Genomic DNA, 18,737 nt, shown 5'->3' with positions numbered 1-18,737 from the left:
TCCCTTTCCCGTGCCCGCAGCTTTATGGCAAGGAGGGCCGGGCAGGCACCGGGGGGTTCTGCCAAGGTGTCCCCAGGGATGGGATGCAGGCAGAGCCTTCCCCCGTCCTGGCTGTGTCCTGGCGGAGGCTTCCCCGCGCCGCTGGCAGGCCCCGCGTGCGGCCGCAGCGGCACAGATTTATTTCCCTTTGCCTCTCGTGCTCTTTGCCTCATTTGCACTCGCGAGCTCACTCCATATGGTGCAAAAACCGGAGCGATGCTGCTCGGCACGGCGGCCGGCGCCGGGAGGGGAGGCGGCGTGGGGAGCCGCTTGCCGACGAGCTTTTGCAGTTTCTTGCGTTTGAGGTTCAATATTTCCACCTCCTCCCCTCGATGGCTGCGCTCCGGCAGCTGGGGCTGAGCTCGACACCTCCAGCAGCAGGCAGAGCATCGCTGCGTGTTTCCACTCCCGCTCCCCTGCTCTTCCGACCCCCCGAGACACCCAGCGCACGAGCCAGGGATCTTCAGGAGGCATCCTCAGGCCGGCAGTGCTGCTGTTTGGGTTTTACACCCGAAAATAATCAGCCGGCCTCCCTGAGGGCTTGAGTACATGTTGGATGCCGCATTAAAAAAAATACAGGATCGATCTGGCAGGGGTTGTTGTGTGCCGGAGCTGTGCTGGCAAGCTCGCCCCGCGCTCGCTTGTCCAGAGCCGGGCTTTTTCTTTCCAATTCTCTAATTTTGGTGGAGGGGATTCGGTTTCTGGCATGACGGAGCAGTCTGGCTTTGGCTGTCGGCAGGCAGGGGGTTTGCCGGGATGAAAAGGGAGGCTTTCCCCCCCAAATTTTGGCATTCGGGGGAAACACCAGGCGCTTGGCTGTGTTGGGAGGAGGTGTGCATGGATGCTGTTCGCTAACCTTGAGTCCCCCAGTGGAGCTTGCTCGCCGCCGGAGCAGCCTGTCATGTTCGTAGCTCATGCAGAATCCCTTTGACATTTTAAAATAAGATCTAGTAAATAGGAGCCGGACGATGCCAGGTGCATCTCTCGTAGTGAGGGCTCTTTGACAGCGCGGCTGGCATTTCAGATTTAGGGCTCTCTGAGATGCATGTTTTTGTAGCGAACGTGAAGCTTTGCTGGAGAACATGGTCCAAGACAGTGACTCATCCTGAATATCTAAAGAAGTGATGGCGTGTGGGGAAATGCAGGATAAATGTTTTGATTTTTAGCGCTTCCCTCATAGGCGGTGGTATCCCAGATTAAGGCAAAATAACTCCAGCGGGGAAGGAGAGCCGCAGGGAGTGGGGGGGGAGGGGTCTGGTGCATTGGTTCAGCAGAGCTTATTGCGCCCGCTCCAGCGTTGCCTCTGCGCTGGTGGCCTTGAAGGTTGGCTTTGTAGCCAAGCACGGTGCAGCCCTAAGACGTGCGCGAGCACACTGCTGGGGACGTCCCCCTGCAATCCCACGGGCGAGTGTCCTGGGCATATCCAGGCGTGAAGACTGCGCGTCCTTCTAATTTATCCTAGCACATGTAATTGTGGATGCTATTGAAGGTTATGGCTGCTCTGGCTTCTCAGTCAACTAATTCTGGCTGTCATTTCCAAGGGAATCCTAGTTGATTAGGAGCCCAGTTCCACTATAAGGCTTCCATGGCCCTTGTCTCTGAAATCTCAAACTCTGCTCTATTTTTTTTGGGGTTCTGTGCTGTCTCATCGCATGATGAAGATCAAACCCTTTGTTTCCAAGAGCAGAGCTCCCAGCAGAATGTCCTTCTCTTGGGTGAGCTCACTTGCTTCCATTCAGCCTGGCTGGAGGGCACCATGTGCAGCCAACACGGGTACGTGGCTGTTGTCCAAGAAGTGAGCCACAGCACAGTAGCAGAAAATACAAAGTTGTTGGCATCGCTCACCAATGTTTGATTTATCTTTGCCATCCCTTAAGGCACTGTGCTCCTGCTGGGATGGTATGATGGGTTTGGGGTCCTGGATCCTCCTCGCTCACTTGGCTGGTGAGATGGTTGTCCAAGCCAGCTGGTCTCCACCCAACAAGTCCAGAGGTGTGAGGCTGCAGTGCCCAGCTCATGCCGAAGCCACCGGACTTTGTGACAAGGGACAGAGTGTCCTCAGGCTCCTGACCTTCAGCCTTCATCTGCTTTGGCGTGTGCTCCTGGGTGGTGATAACATTGAGTGGTGGAGAGCGGACAATTGCCCTTCCCCAACCTAAGCAATCCCTCATTCAATGCAGACCTCCTTGGACCGCTCAGCTGGACCTTGAGTTGGAGGGTGCTACTTGTCCTGGGTAGCCTGGCAAGCTTTTGGAGGGTAGGGTTTCTGGGAAAGCCTCTGCCTGTCCCTGGGTGGCTGAGTTCCTGTTCCACAGCTTCTGGAGGATGGAATGAGTAACTGCCAAGCTTGACATATGGTGATTTTCAGGGCAGGCTGCGGCGTTCAGTGATGTTTGCTGGCAACCCCGTCTCGAGAAAGCAAAGATGAGGATTTAAATGCATAGTGACATTGTTCTGGAAAATGTTCTCCTCAAAGATACCCTTGTCATCTTGCGGCTCTGGATCGCTCCTCTGGTGGTGGCGTGGTGGAGGAGCTGGGCTCTTGGGATGGATGGCTCTGCCTTGGTGGGACAGAGGGGGGGTCATTCAAGTGTTCTCTCAGGCCTTGGTGTTGCTTGACTTTGAGTTGCTAAACGCATCTGTGCCCATCTGTAAAGGGACGTACGGGCAATGATCTATGCATATAGAGTGTGTGTGGATTTTGCATATCTGGGGCCTGTGTGCAATTACAAAAAGTACGCTATTGGTGACTGACTTTGTCACTACGGGAGCAAATGAGCTCCTTGTGTTTGGAAAATATTGGGTTACCTGTAACATGCCACCTTGAGATTTTCCTGTTGGCTCCGACACCCGGTTTGGGCTCAGTGGAGTAAAACTTGTTCCCACATTTTCTAAAATAGGTTTACAGTTTGGAAAACAAAAGGTATTGAAAGCCCTCTTGTCTCTCTCTTATCTTTATATTTGATTTGGTCCCCTTTGTCCTTTTTTTTTTTTTTTTTTATTTTCTTCCCCCATGATGCGTGCGTTTTTTAGTAATTCTCTCTTGTTTCCTTCTCTCTCTCTTATCTCTTCCTTCGCAGTTCTCTCTTTTTCTCTCTATTCCTCTCCCCCACCCTGTAATTTATTTGCAGGCAGGTTGTCTCTTTGATTTACTGTATGTCTCCTCGCTGGGATTATGATAAATGGATTGTGTGCCTGCGTCTGAGCTCGCCTCACGCCACGTACCCGCGCCGGGTCAAGCCCCTTTGGAGCGTGAAAACCGAGGGGAGATGCTGGCGTTGGGTCTCCCCTGCGTGGTCTGCAGGGAGGAGGGAGTGTTGGTGAATGGGACTTGGTCACAGAATCATAGAATGATGATCCGAATCATAGAATGATGATCCATATCATAGCATGATGGACCTTATGGTCCAAACTTTGCGACGCCTCCTGAACTTTTTCAGCCTGTATTAGGCGCGGGGCTTGCCGGAGGGGTTTTCTCTCTGCTCTTCTCTTGCCTGATGCGCTGGGTTTGCCGCAGGCATGTGTATACACGTATGCTTGTGAAAATTTAAGCAGGTATTTTATTGGGCTCTTTCAGGCACATCAGCCAGCATATTTCAATTTACTGTATCCTGATATGGATAGTGTTTGCCGCTTGTAATTAGAGCGTTTCATCCCGCAGTCGCAGCAGGCAGCGTTTTATTGATAAAGTTGTTATATAGTTGCTGAGCAAACACCCCCAAATCTGAGCTTCATTAAGTTATTGCCTGCCCTGCTGCAATGCATCTTCATTGCGCGCTGAAATCCATGCCATTGACGGGAGATCCCGGAGGAGGGCCGGGGCTGTGCTGCGCGGCCGCAGCTTAATGCATCCCGTCACAAATTGACACAGCATGCTCATCCTCGGCTGAGACACATAAATTCTTCCTCTTCCCAACCGAAAACGGGGGGGTGTTTTTTTGGCGACCACAGATCTCCTCGTGCTGGCTGGTGGCCGTGGATGGTGGTGTCGCGGCTGGGATGTCTCTGCAGAGCAGGCGCGGCTGCTCCTCTGCCCTGAGGGGTTCATACAGACCCCAAAGCACCGGCGGTTCCCTTGAAAATACAGGCAGAAAACACTTTGTGTTGACTTGTTTTGTTGTTGTTTAGCGCATCCTCTCCCTTCTCCACTGGGTTTGTTATTTGGCGGGTAATCCTTCATAACGAACCCGCGGGAGATTGATGGGGAGAGCTCGTTATGCACTTCCAGAGCAGTTTCACCATCGCTCTGTAGCAGCAAAATGCACCGTTAAAGGCAGAGAGCCATGGGAATGATGGGACGTAATTAGCTGTTGCTGTAATATTTTTGATTGAAAGTGTATAGATACTGCAAGCGGCGCTCTCGGAAGCCGGTGCTCTCGGGAAACCGTTAAGAAGAGCGGTGCTTCTCAAAGGGGAGAGGCTGATCCTGCCCTTACCCTGCCCGCCTCTCCAGTGCTGTAATTGAACCGTTGGGGAGATGTCATAGAATCCCAGAATGGTTTGGGTTGGAAGGGACCTTAAAGATCATCTTAGAGATCCCCTGGGCAGGGACACCTGCCACCAGCCCAGGTTGCTCCCAGCCCCGTCCAACCTGGCCTTGAACCCCTCCAGGCATGGGGCAGCCACAGCTTCTCTGGGCAACCTGGGCCAGCGTCCCACCACCCTCACAGCAAAGAATTGCTTCCTCAGATCTCATCTAAATCTCCCCTCCTTCAGTTTGAAGCTGTTACCCTGTGTCCTGTCATTACCCTCCCTGATAAATTACCCTCCCTGTCCTTCCTGTAGGCCCCCTTTCGGTACGGGGGGGTTCACGCCATGCAGCCTCCGGCTCCTTCATGGCACTAAGGGCAAGCAATGGTGTTTACTCCCACTTTGGAGCAGGAACCAGGTGGGGAGAAGAGGAGACTTTTTTGGGTGGGATACATGCCCAGGAGCTCGCCACCAGATCTCGTTTTCCTGCTTTTCTTTTTCCCAGCTTAGTCCGAAGTTCAGGATACATTGAAACCTTGCGTGGGCCAACCTGGTCCATGTCTGTGGGATGTTGTGGCCAGGAGCATGGTCATGGAGAGCAACCTGGAATTATTCAGGCAACCCCCTGGTGCGTGCTTGAACCCCTTCATCTCTGGGGAATCATAGAATCGCCCAGGTTGGGAGGGACCTTTCGGATCATCCAGTCCAACCATCAACTGAACTCTGACAAAAACCATCACTAAACCGTATCTCTAAGCACCACGTCTGCCCAGCTTTTAAATACCTCCAGGGATGGCGACTCCACCACTGCCCTGGGCAGCCTGTTCCAATGCTTGACAACCCTTTCAGTGTAAAAATTTTTCCTAATATCCACCCTAAACCTCCCCTGGTGCAACTTCAGGTGGTTTCCTCTTGTCCTATGGCCTGTTCCTTGGGAGAAGAGGCCGACTCCCCCGGCTACCCTCTCCTTTCAGGGAGTTGTAGGGAGCGAGAAGGTCTCCCCTCAGCCCCCTTTTCTCCAGGCTGAACACCCCCAGCTCCCTTAGCTGCTCCTCACAAGACTTGTGCTCCAGACCCCTCACCAGCTCCGTTGCCCTTCTCTTGACTCGCTCCAGACGTCAGTGTCTTTCTTGTAGTGAGGGGCCCAAAACTGGACACAGCACTTGAGGTGAGAATTCAATTCAAATTATTCCCCTGTCATGGAGAGGCGTGATGCGAACCATGAGTGTAGAGGTAGCGGTGATGGAAGCCATGGTGCAATCTGGGCTTGGCTTGCTGTCGCGACAGCCGCGGGAAGGCAGGGCTCATGGCAGTCAACGCTGTTTAGCGCAAGTCTTTGTAATAAAGCGCCTTGGCTCTGTTTCTCTATTGTTCCCTTTCTCTGGTAATGTCACCAAACTTGGACAGAAGCTTCCCAAGCTGTGCGTTTGCCTTGGGCTGGTTTTGCAGAAGCTCTCAGGAGAGAAAGAGGGGGTAGAAAGCAAGCTGGGCGTTTGTGAGCATAAAATAAGGGGAAAATATGGTGCTTTGCTTGTGAAGATAAGTCTTGCTTTTGTTCCCCTTCAGAAAGTCACGCTATGGGGCTGGGGCTGCCCTGGGGACGTGCCGTGGGGCTGGACCGTGCACTGACCTGTTGCTGCTTGCTCGGGCTGGCTTTGGGCACATTGGGATGAGTCTCTGAAGGTCCCACCTGTGGAGCACCCTCTGCCCCTCTGGACCTTGGCCCTGAGCCCGGCACGGCCACGCGTGCCCTGCCCCTCACCCGACGCCTGCCCCCCGCCTCCCCCCTCCCTCCGAGGGTTCGGCCACCGACATGCACCTCTCCACTCCCCGTGCATCTCGGGGGGGGCTTATTTCCAGCATCTGGCATCCTTTCCAAATCTCCCTCTACCCATCTGTTGTTATCAAGCCTCCTCTCTCCTTATTTTGCTTAATTTCTATCTTTTTTCTTTTTTTTTTTTTTTTCCTCTCGGTTGTCTTAGACATGCGTGCGTCTCTCTGCATATGCCCAAGCATTTGCTTCCGAGCGCCTTAGGCTGGTTCCTGCCGTTACCTTCTTGCAGGAGCGAGAGCGGCTCTTCTTGCTCCGGAAGAGGGACCACGTCCCCGAGGCATCTACTGAGGAGTGCAAGCGCTCCTAAGAAGTTTCTTCGTGGCCTCCCTGCGCAGAAAACTTGTTGTATTTCTTTCTTTCCAGGTGACAAGGTCGCAATGCGACCCAGTTGGGTTGGGCTCCTTGCCTCTGTCTCTCTCTGCCCTTAGCCAGACCCTGCTCCCTGCTGAGGAGAAGGCGCACCTTCTCACGGCGCGATCAGCAGGAGCCCTGCACGCTGGGGGGGCCTGAAACACGGGTCTCAGGCTGGGCATTTCGGGAAATAAGTTCCACTTCAGTTTTGGGTAGTTCAGATAGGCTTAAATCCTGTTGGGGAAGGGTGGTTGGCAAGACGGCATCAGCTGGTGTGAAATGAAGGCTCTCACAGCTACTCTCGGCCCGAATAACTTATTTTTCCCCCTGCCCCTTGATGCACCCCTCCGAGATGCAGCTTGTCCCACCGCAGGCATCGTCTGCGGCTGCATCTTGCCCCGGTTTGCCCGGGGGGGGTGCGGGGAGGCCGGGGTGGCAGCGAGTCCTTCCCGCCTGGATGGCGCGAGTGCCATCACAGATGGATGCGCTGCTCGGCGGGCGAGGATGCTGGTGCATTCTAATTGCTGGCATCTTTACTCGTTACGAGTGTAATTGTGAGTAGACGTTTGTTTTTGTATTGATAATTAGGGACTGGAACAGATGGCGAAGGCTTAGTTTAAAGTAATGTGTCCATTAAAGAAAATCTACTGTATACAGCTGAAGATTCTTCACTCTGAGAGCCCAGCTCGCCGTAGCAGAGCTCATCTTCTCACTAACGAGGGCTTCAGCCGTTACAGCCTGGTCAGCTGCCTTCGGTGGAGGCTCAGGTCGTGCAGACTCCTCCAAGTTGAGTGCGTTGAGCTCCCTCCCGGGCAGAGCGTCCCCTTTTGCGCCCAGATGCAGGCGCTCAGGCGTGGAAGGAGCCGCTGGAGGAGCGGTACCTTGGGCGGGCAAGGGGAGGGTGGCATCTTACTGGGCACCGAGCCCGTCTGCGCCAGGGTGGAGGGGCGGGCACTGGTGGATGGGCGGCAAGTGGTTCACCCGACCTGGCTAACAATGCTGTGCTGGATGCAGGAGGTGATGGGGAGATATGTCGCCCTTGGGGGACTGGTCAGGCTGGGGGATGAGCGCACCCCACCCAGCAGGACTCCCCCGCCCCAGGCAGGGCCCTGGTTAATTAATACAAATAACGAGGGCTGGTCTGTGCAGCAGGACGAGGCAGGCAAGAAGAGCGCGGGAGGAGAGGTGCGAGGTGTCCGTGTGGCTTCTCTGCTGATGAATGACGCTCAGGCGCTGGTCCATGGGAATCCCTTCATTATCAGGCAGATTTTACCGCCTATCCCTCCTTTACCTGTTTTCAAGTGATGGGTGGCCCTGTGTGATCCCTGTGAGGTGATCCCTGTGTCCCTTCCCCACCAGCAGCAGCCCAGAGATGGAGACGTGAGTGCTGGATGTCCCCCCTTTCTCCTGGATCTTGGGGCACCGGCGTCTGCAAAGCACCCCCTTGCTGGAGGAGGGTGCTTGGCTGAGCCGTAGCCCCCAGCTGCCTGGCCATAAACGTCCCTGCGGGGTTTCCCCCGGGGTCACGGCGTCACTCGGATGTCCCAGAAAATGAAGTAAAATCCAAGATTTCCTCCAAGAGGAAATAGCGGAGGTCAATGGGAAGTTGCTCAGCTGAGTCCTTCTGGTGCCAGGACCTCTGCAGGCACGGGGTTTGCGTGAGCTCAGCAGGAATTTGAGCTGACGGGGGGGATTTAAGTATTTCATTTTATTTTATTTAAAACAAACCAACCAAACTATTTTCCCAGGTTATGGCTCTTCTTGCACACGGCAGTTCCCTTGGGGCAGGAGGTGCTCTGCAGAGGGTCAGGCTCTTAGCGGTGGCTCTCAGCCCTCTTTGTCCTTTGGCTTGGAATTCCTTTCGAAACATTTGGAGTTGTCGCAAGTGTGAGTTGGGCGTCTGTGGGAGAAACTTTGCGACCGCGACCTCCCTGGCCACAGGCCATGCGGACCCCTTCTGACTGGGGAAACCTCCAAAGTGAAAGCCTCTCCGTGGTTCTTTTCAATTTATTCATTAATTTCTCCATTTAATTAGTTCGTTTGAAACCTCCTGCTTCGGGAGCTGCTGCGTGCCGCGCCGGCATTGCTGCGGTGCCTTCCTGCTTTGTTTCCAAAGCGTTGGAGCCTCTGGGGAGGAACAGAAGAGGAGGGAAGGTAAAGAGATTTTGGGAGGGAATGCTGAGCTGCTGGGAGGGATCCCGGCGGATGCCACCTTAGAGCAGAGCTGGTCCTGGCGTGCTGTACTTTATCAAAAAGTACATTCCCCTGTCGTTGCCCCGCTTAAACAAACAAAGCCAAAAGCCGCCTGGGGAAGGAAGCTGTGTGTGGAACAGGCCGGGAGATGGTGGAGTGAAAATCCTTCCTGAAGAAGCCCTTGCCAGGAGGGTCTTTCCTCTAACTGAGCGTGTCCTTATTTTCTGCGAAGGGTGGGTGAGCCGGGTCCCGGTCCCAGCCCAGCAGCACTCCCCGCATCACCCCAGCCTCTGCTGCCTCAGTTTCCCCTGCGTGGCACGAGGACACCCCGTTTGCTGCGGGGAGGAACGCCAAGTGTTTTAGGGGCCCTCGGAGCATCCCTCTCTCTTGCCTCCCCCCCCCGCCCCCGGGAGGAGGGACCGGGAGATGCTTGCACAGCCTTTCCCTTCCACCTTCCCACCGATTTATGCAGGGGCATGTCCGCCCGCTTGTAGGGCCGTAGGGAGAATTAATGACCGCTTAACGAGGAGCGGGGCTGCCGGCGAGGGAAGGAGAGCTCGGCGGCGGTGGGAAGGTGGAGGGAGCAGAAACCCGCTGGGGGTGTGGAGCGGGAGCCCCCAGCCCCGCTGGGGGCCGGGGAGGCGTTGCAGGTGGGATGCGACGATTTTAGCGGCCTTCTGCCAAAAAGGAAGGGGCTGAAGCTGCAGACGGGGACGTGCTGCGGCGGCGTGAAGGCCACCACGCTTTTCTCTTCCCTGCAGGGACCAGGGGTGAAACGTCCCCTCTTCGAGGACACCATGAGCAGCAGCGGGCTGGCACGGGTGCAGGGGGCTGCGGGCGCTGAAGTGCCGCAGCGGCATCCTGGGAGGTGTTGGGGGTGCAGGAGCTTCGCCAGCTCCCCCAAGCGCCTTTTCACCCCCTCTCGCGGGGGGGTTGCCCGGCTCTCCCCGCCTCCGTGGCCTCGCTCGCCTTGCCAGCAGCCAGGCCGGGATTTCGGGAGTGAGGAAGGTTTATCACTCGCAACAGGGTGGGGAGCTCCCGGTCACGCTCCCCCGGCTTCCCGTCCTGGAGCAGCCGGCAAAGGGAGGGGTGGGAAGATTAATGGGAGTTTCTTTTCCCGCTTGCGATTGCTAGAGCGGGCGCGGAGAGATGAAAAGTGGCAGTCCGGCGGCAGTTCATAGTCCTGGGCTGAGTTTTCTTTCCTGACCTTTATTTCTCCGGTGGCACCCCTTTTCCCAGCACCGCAAGGCTGCCGTGAGTCCCTGGGACCGCGGGGGATGCTCAGCACTGCCAGCCGCCGGCGACGCACCTCCTCCTCCCGTTTGGTCGAGACACAGGAATCGAGGAAATTAATCTGCATGTCTGCTTGCTGCAAACAAATAAATAAAACCTGGAGGATTTTTCCCATCTGTTTCTATATGTTGTTGCTCTCACTATTATTCTTGTTGTTGTTTGTTGTTGTTTTTTTTTTTTTTTTTTTTTTTTTAAAGCATAAAAGTAGGGAAATATCAGCTGTATTACAGCTTTTAAGTGTTTCCCACCAAATCCTCCATCAAAAGACCCCCAGCAGAGGAACACCGCTCCAACAGTGTGATTTTTATTTGCGTGTTTGAAATCACTCTGACAAATAATAACTGCGTGCAATGACAACTCAGGGCACCAGACAGATGTAGTACATAAAATGGGATGTCGAGCGTTGCGGAGCGAAGCAAGTGGCTGCGAGCGGGTCGGATGGGACCCGCCAAAAAGCCCGCATGGAGGCGCTGGGGGAGAGGGTGGACTCTGCCCGCGGGGGGAGACATTCCCCCAAACCTCTTGCAGCTTCCAGGGCGTTAACGCAAACTTTCTCGACTTTATTTTCTGAGCAGCTCCAAGGGTCAGATGCACGCTCCGTGAAAGCAACTGAATGTTTTCCTGTGGCTGTGCACTCATAACATCATCGAAAACTTCGAGAGTAACTTGTTTGCTTTCCTTTTCTTGTGTTTCCTCAGAAACCTTGATGGATACGCGGACGGCGACAGCCGAGCTGGGCTGGACCGCCAACCCTCCTTCGGGGGTAAGTGCCACTCGCCCAGCTGATCCTTATGCCATCTCGTGGGGTTCACGCTATTTATCTTAACACGCTGGCGGGGAGCCGGGGAAGTGGCAGTGGGAGCAGTGGTGCCCCGTTGGGCTGGCGTGGGGCGGGCAGGGCATCACTGTGCCGGGCTGCACGGATGGTCCAGGGCTCAGCATCCCTTCCCTGAGCCGTCCCGGCGTCTCAGCGGAGATGGAGCGTTTCTCCATCCCCACGGTCTCTCCTGCCCTGCCTGTTCTCCTCCCAGGTGAAGGGTCCGGCCCCGTCACTGCTCTCCATCCCCCTGCTCACGCCTTCCCTCTCCCCGTGCCAAAAGGCTTGTAATTAGGAAACATTAGCAGGCTCAAAACAGCTTTCATACCTGGAACATCATCCATAATTGCACTCGGCAGTGCTCTTCCCTGGCTATTAATGTCACTTTTATGAAGTAATGAGGAACAAAACACCCTGAGGCACTTAAAACATCTTTTTTATATAATACGAGCCTTTGAGGAATGGAAGCATAAAATAACCTGACTTGCGTTCCCCTGGCAGAGAAAGTGAGAGATGGAGGCTGGGGGGAGAGGCACGGCGGTGGGAGGGGATGTGAGCTGTGGGTGGGCATCGCGGTGGGACGGGGATGGATATGGCAGCGAGGTCCGTTCCCGGGACCTCCAGGATGTGGCACCAAAGAGGGAAGGATGCCAGCCCGTGGCTTTGTTAGGGTGTGACTGGCTTGGCCAGGGGCTTTAAGAGCAAGGAGGTAGCACACCATCACCAAAGCTGAACCACACACGCGGTGGGCACAAAATCCTCTCCGGGCACGTCGGAGGCCCTTGAATTGCTTTGGAAAAAATCTGGACCCAAATAAAGTGCTGGCAAGATGCAGGGGGGGTGCTGCGTGCAGGTGGTGGAGATGGGATATAAATAGCTGCCTGCGGCTGCTACGGCTGCCAGCCTGCGCAAGGCAGGCGGGGGGGAGCTTGCGTGGGCAAGGCACGGTGGTCTCGCCCTCCACGGAGCGGCAGAGCGAAGCCTCTCCCAAGCCTGCATCCCTGCATCCCTCTGTGCATCCCGGCTCCCCGTGTCTGTCCCTGCCTCGCAGCGTCTCAGGGCGCCGTGAGCCTCTCTGACCGGCTGTCCGTTGTCTCTTGCTCCTCTGAGAGTTACTGGTGAGTCTTCTCCTTTACAGGAGCGTACATTAGATCTTCCACAAAGTATTTTAACACACCAAGTCCTTTATTTAAAAGACCTGGGGTCAGTCTGTAGCGTGTGTTGGAGAGCATGACTTCACTGTATGAAGTCCCCTTGCTCGTGGACTGGGCTTTTTTTTTCAGTAGCACCAGGCAGTTTGCTAAGTGGACACGGAGCATATGGGACTCCTGGAGTGATGCCCCCTGTAGGTATCGTGTCCCAGCTGAGGCAGGTTTTGGAGTAGGTTGGACACCAGTTGAAAATAAGCAATGTCTTCTTCCCGCTCCAGGCATGCAGTAGACATTATGAGCTGCTTGGTTATGGCGCTAGGCTTTAGAGTTTGTCCCGTTTAATAGTTCACAACAAATGCTTGAAAGCAGATTTTAGCTGCTTCTTGGCTTGTCTGATGATAATGGCTGATATCTGGGTGAGGCTTGGCGCCAGGGAGGGTTTGCAGACCGTGACCCATCCAAGCAACCTGGCGTAGAGATGCCAAGATCCACGCGGGGATTTCTGCTTGTGTTGGAGTTGACGAAGACCCCAAATTTAGTTGGTGTCATCTTGGTTTCAGTCTTCAGTTCCCAGAAGCAGCCACCCTAGGGCTGTGCTGTTTCTTTTTCAGCCCAAACTGCTGAAATCTAGGGTAAGAAACCAAAAGAAACCCTCTGCCCTGCCGTCCTCCATCCAAAAACCGGGAGTGTGCTAGCAGCCTTGCTTTGAGGCTTAGAAGCATTGCAGGAGCAAGCAAAGAAGAGAGGAACCAGAGAGGCAAGCAAAGAAACAAGAGGGAGAAGCGCAGCAGCCATCTGCAAATGGGTCCTTCCTGCCCCTTGGGGCGGGAGGGAGGAGGTGGCAGGATGGGAGAGGGCCTCCTGGCTGCTGCTGGGACATCACCTCCTTCTCCTGGGCTCCTCTCATCCCTCCTGGGGCTGGAGGTACAGGGATTTGATGAGACATCGGCTCATCAAAGGTGGTCAGAGCCACCTCTCCTGACCCCGGGGTTGCCATCGGCATGGACTCCGTGCAGGCTTTGGGTCCCTTTGGGTGGTGGCATCTCGCCATGGTGTGCCGAGCTGCGGGAGTGAGTGTTCACCCTGGCTTGCAGATGCATCCCGGGGCTCGGAGGGGGCGTTGCTGACATTAACAGCAGGGCACGTATGCCGGAGAGCCGGAACATGGACTCTCCTTCTGCTCTCCCCGATGGGCGTGCTTGAAATCTCAGTGGAGACGGAGAAGAACATTGTCTTAATCCCCAGCTCCCTGTGAATTATTTAGTGGGATCTCGTCAAAATGATGCATTTGTCACTGTTAGAGCATCGATGGCAGCAGCCGCTGGCACCGCAGGGCTGTCAGCCCTGGGGACCTGCTGCTTTTCAGCGCTGGGCTGCAGGAACGCTCAACCCAAGGGATACCCAAGGAAGCGGTAGGATCCGTCTCCAAACCCTCAGGAGGGTTTTCCAAGTTCCCAGCAGTGGGCTTTGCGCCCGAAGCGTGGCAGGGTCTGCTGGCAGGTTTTGGCTGAGTTTTGAGGCTGTGTTTGCAAACCGCCACCCCCCCTAAAATAAAAAAAAGGCAGCAAAGCGCAGGGGATGCTCGGTGGACGGAGCTGGCTCCCTGATGGGCACTGTGAATAGAAGGATGGTGGGTCAGGTCCCCTCCCAGGCGCCCAGCCGGGCTGTGGGAGGCGGCGGGTGGGATGAGGAGGAGGATTCCCACAGGAAAGGCAGCGTTACAGCGGTGGGCGAGCGCTGGAAGAGAGCTCCTTGTCTGGCATCAATTGGATGATGGGGCAGCAATGCAAAGCCCAGGTGGGAACGGGAAACAATGCCTACCCCCGTGGTCGGGGAGGACCTCGCGGCTTTCTTGGGTGAAAAGGTGTTTGGTAATGAAAGGGCGTTGAATCCGTACGTCTTCTCCAGGGTGGAGGAGGGGTTTTTGCGAAGCTTTCGCAGCGTGGGATGAGGAGGGAGAGCGCTCGGCTGGATGCGTGAGGTTTTTGTTGCCGATTTGGTAAACATCGCTTGACAACAGCGCGCAACCTTGAGCTGTGTGATCTTTGCTTAAGCTCAGCAGAGCCGAGTGGGTGGACCCGGGGGCAAACGTTCCGCTGCGCTTCTTGGCAGCGCGCAGAGAGGACCCTGCTTTGAAAAGAAAATAAAAACCTGCATTTTTTTAAAATTTTTTGTTGTTGTTTGTTTTATTGTTTTTAACATCAGGGCCGTGGCTTACAAGGGGGAAGCTTGGGGGGCAGGTGGGGAACGGGGTGGTTTAATGGAAAACGGAAGAGGGCGAAACCTGTCAGGTTGCAGGGTGGTGGGCTGTGGTGCGTCGGCTCCTGGGGAGGACACGAGGCTCCGGGACAGGGTGGTGTCACCTGTCTGCGCCCCCCGCGTGAGCGCCAATGCGCGTGAGCGCCAGTATAGCATCGCTCCTGGAAATTATGCATGATATTCAGAGTGCTGCTTTTAAAGATTGCCATATGAATAATGCTGTTATGAGGAGACTGTAAACATGGATTAGTTAAAATGAATGGATTATGAGGTTGTAAATCTGTCTGTAGGACTCTAATGCCATCATAGACTATTCACAGTTTGCCGCTGTCCCTTAATTGAAATTGTAGCCTGGATTATATTAATGCCCTTCTATAAATCGAATTGCAAATCTATATTCTCTCTCTCTGCGGCAGTAATGTTTTATTTAGTTAGTTTTCTTTGCCGGGGGAAGTGATCCCATCGTGCCGAGAGCCTGGGGTCGGGCTTGCTCTCCGGCCCACGTGCTGGCTTTAATGGAGCCGCAGCCTCGTGTGCTGCTTTCCCTCCCGCCTCCGGGTGCCTGGACCAGCTTCCCGTTTTTATGTCCTCGCAGGGTAGCTGAGGCCTGTGTGGAAAAGGATGTTTTAGCGTCAGCTGGGAGCGGTGGGGAGAGAGCAGGCATGCAGGGGCAAGAGGGTGAGGATTTCTTCTGGTGCTGGCCTGGGTGGTGTTTGTGCACGTGCATCACGTCTTGTGTGCACGATGGCATTCCTGGCCCACTCTGGGGCTTCGGGACCCTCCTTTCTGCCCTGCACAGGGTGAGTGGCACCTCCGTGGCTCATGGGCCACTGCTGGTCCCTCTGCCTCCCTCTCACGGCCTCTCTCCCTTCTCCTTTCCCCAGTGGGAAGAAGTCAGTGGCTACGACGAAAACCTCAACACCATCCGTACGTACCAGGTGTGCAACGTCTTCGAGCCCAACCAGAACAACTGGCTCCTCACCACCTTCATCAACCGGCGTGGAGCTCACCGCATCTACACAGAGATGCGCTTCACTGTGCGGGACTGCAGCAGCCTCCCCAACGTCCCTGGCTCCTGCAAGGAGACCTTCAACCTCTACTACTACGAGACGGACTCTGTCATTGCCACCAAGAAGTCTGCCTTCTGGACAGAGGCACCCTACCTCAAAGTGGACACCATTGCTGCTGACGAGAGCTTCTCTCAGGTGGACTTTGGTGGCAGGTTGATGAAGGTGAACACAGAAGTGAGAAGTTTCGGGCCTCTGACCCGCAATGGCTTTTACCTGGCTTTCCAGGACTATGGGGCTTGTATGTCTCTGCTGTCTGTCAGGGTCTTCTTCAAGAAGTGCCCCAGTGTGGTGCAGAACTTCGCCATCTTCCCGGAGACGATGACGGGAGCGGAGAGCACCTCCCTAGTGACTGCCCGTGGCACCTGCATCCCCAACGCTGAGGAGGTGGATGTGCCCATCAAACTGTACTGCAACGGGGATGGGGAGTGGATGGTCCCCATCGGCCGCTGTACGTGCAAGGCTGGTTACGAGCCGGAGAACAACGTGGCTTGCAAAGGTAAGGTTGGCCTTGGTTAACAAGGTGCTTTTATTGTTTTTAAGCTCTGCTTAAGAAAATGTTCATCCCCAAACAGGCTGTTTTGGGCAACGTCTGTTGTGAAATTGGCTCTGCACCATTTAGCTGCCCTGAAGCGGTTTTGCTCCGGGGACCAGGCAGGGATTTGGGAGCGGTGGTTGACCTGTGGCTTCTCGGTGCTCTCTGGTCAGCGGCCAGACTCGGTGAGCAGCATGGCAAGGACGCGGGTGCCGGTGCGGTGACCACTGCGGGGCCACTGGAAGCTGCCTCTGTGATCTGCTGCCTTCAGAGTGCCATGTGGGCCAGAGCTTGCCGGCTGAGCCGCTTTCATCTGCCTCGTTATTTGCCCAGCAAAGCTGCAGGAGCCGGGCAGCCGCCGTTGGGCCCGGCTGCAGCGAAGCCGCTCTGATTCTTGGCATTAATTGGAATTTTTGTTGCTGTTTTTTCGGGTTCCCCCAGCCATGCCGCCAGCGTGCTGCTGCCTGCTGGAGTCCTCCGCAGCACGGGATTATAAATATGGAAATAGCGCTTGCTGCTTTTCATCTCCTTTCGCCGTTCCGATGAATATTTCCCAAATATTGTTGGAGGATTATTTTTTATTTTTTTTCTATTAGCTTTACTTGCTGCCCTTTCCTTCTGCTTTCCCAAGTTAAGGTATTGGTTTTGTATGTGGCTTGGAAGGAGGGGGCTTTTTGTATGAGAAGCTAACCCCGTTTCATCCGTGCTTTCCAAGTAGCTTCCAGAAGGTGGGCATCACCAGGTCAAGGAAGGGTTGGGAAGAAAGAGAGGGTCAAAGGCTGGTGTCAAAGCCCTTTAGGGCTGGTTTTGAAGGGGTTGTAATGGGAAGAGGTGTGACTTGGACCTTTTTTGGTGCACGTGGCAGCACATGTAGCACCAGGCTTGGCTGTGATGCTTTTTGGGGTGGCCACCATGGCCTTTCTTCTCTACCTGTAACTCCGGATAGATGAAAATGGCAAAGCTGGGATTTAAGCTGCGGAGAAACTTGTTTATTCATTCACTTTAAAGGTAGGAATTTGTGTAGGTTTTCACCGTGACAAACCACGTTCCTGCCTGGCCAAGGTGGGGAATGACGATGCCTTCCCGTGCCAGGGCTCCGACAACTGGGAAACCCCCAGAGTCTGTGCGCTCATGCCTGCTTTCACATCAAGCCGCCTTGCTGGTGGATTCCTTTAAGTTTCACGGTTGGCCCTGAACATGGGCTTGTTCCTACGAGGAGATGGTCTGGTGGGGAGCTGAAGCGCTCTGTCGTAGTGAGGGCTCTTCGCAAACTGGAATGTTTCTGGCGAGACGTTCCTCTGCTATTGAATAAACAAACAGAGAGCGCATGTGGTTGTATGGCAAAATGACACTTTCTCATCAGGGAGAAATAAATACTAGTTTTAGCTAAAGACTGGAATTGGGAAATACTGTCATTTTGCCAGAAATGTAGGAAAACGATAATGTAAAGCTGCTGCAGGTTTTGGCGTTGTTGACCTTTCTGTCTGATGCTGGCTGGAGCGGTGGAAGAGGTCGAGGTCTTGAGCAGCTCTGTATCATAGAATTGTAGAATCATAGGGTTGGAAGGGACCTCTGGAGATCATCTAGTCCAACCCCCCTGCCAGAGCAGGGTCACCCAGAGCAGGTGGCACAGGAACGCGTCCAGGCGGGTTTAGAATGTCTCCAGAGACGGAGACTCCACCACCTCTCTGGGCAGCCTGTGCCAGGGCTCTGCCACCCTCACAGCAAAGAAGTTCCTCCTCATGTTTAGGTGGACCTTCCTATGGTCAAGTTTGTTCCTGTTACCCCTTGTCCTGTCGCTGGGCACCACTGAAAAGAGCCTGGCCCCATCCTCCTGACACCCACCCTTTAAGTATTTATAAGTGTTGATAAGGTCCCCCCTCAGCCGTCTTTTTTCCAGACTGAAGAGACCCAAGTCCCTCAGCCTTTCTTCATAAGAGAGATGTTCCAGTCCCCTCAGCACTTTGGTAGCCCTTTGCTGTCCCCTCTCCAGCAGTTCCCTGTCCCTCTTGAACCGGGGAGCCCAGAACTGGACACAGTACTCCAGGTGCGGCCTCACCAGACCAGGGGAGGGATGACCTCCCTCCACGTGCTGGCCACACTCTTCTTGATGCAGCCCAGGATGCCATTGGCCTTCTTGGCCACGAGGGCAACATTGCTGGCTCATGGTCACCCTGTTGTCCACCAGGACTCCCAGGTCTCTTTCCACCAAGCTGCTCTCCAGCCGTTCATGCTGTCAAAGCTGTGCCGAGCAGACCCCTGCGCATTGGCAAGTTGTTGAGTTTTCTGTGCCACAGAGCCTGTCTTCAGCCGTGCTCCCACTCCTTGGCAGCGCTGACGCTGAAGGAGAAACTCCTCGCACTGCCCAAGCATGGGCTCTGCCTTGATCCCGGCAAGAGTTTAGCCTTTGCGTGGAGAGCATGCTTTGCATTCAGGCTCCTTGAGGAGAAAATTCAGGATCCTGGCAGGTCTGAGGGGGTAGAAATGTCCTTTATGGGTGAGCCAGCAGCATTTGGGACCCTGAAAAGGTGCAGTCCAAGTGGGCGGTTAAATGGCACATGTGCGATGACAGGACCATCCTTTTTTGGTGACCCTGTGAGCATGGTTGGGGGCTGGTATGACACTGTCTCCGGAGGAGAGCTCCGATAACTCCCCTTTCCCAGTCCTGTGAGAGTATTTCCCAGTTCCCATGTCAGGAGGATGGATAAAACGCTGGGATTGCGCATGG

At 54.9% G+C, this 18,737-nt stretch overlaps 1 protein-coding gene across 2 annotated transcripts in view; it reads left to right on the top strand.

The window, feature by feature from the left end:
- Positions 1-18,737, top strand: part of EPHB1 (EPH receptor B1) — an 86,543-nt gene that overhangs the window by 17,116 nt on the left and 50,690 nt on the right. For both annotated transcript variants that reach the window (XM_063340143.1, XM_063340144.1), the window contains exons 2-3: positions 10,879-10,943; positions 15,292-15,973. In XM_063340143.1, the coding sequence (XP_063196213.1) occupies positions 10,879-10,943; positions 15,292-15,973 (747 nt within the window). The remainder of the gene's footprint in view (positions 1-10,878; positions 10,944-15,291; positions 15,974-18,737) is intronic.

Source organism: Chroicocephalus ridibundus, chromosome 6 (assembly GCF_963924245.1).
Source record: "Chroicocephalus ridibundus chromosome 6, bChrRid1.1, whole genome shotgun sequence".
Classification (NCBI taxonomy): domain Eukaryota; kingdom Metazoa; phylum Chordata; class Aves; order Charadriiformes; family Laridae; genus Chroicocephalus; species Chroicocephalus ridibundus.
The sequence above is the reverse complement of the archived record's forward strand: the minus strand, read 5'-3'. Positions and strand labels throughout refer to the sequence as shown.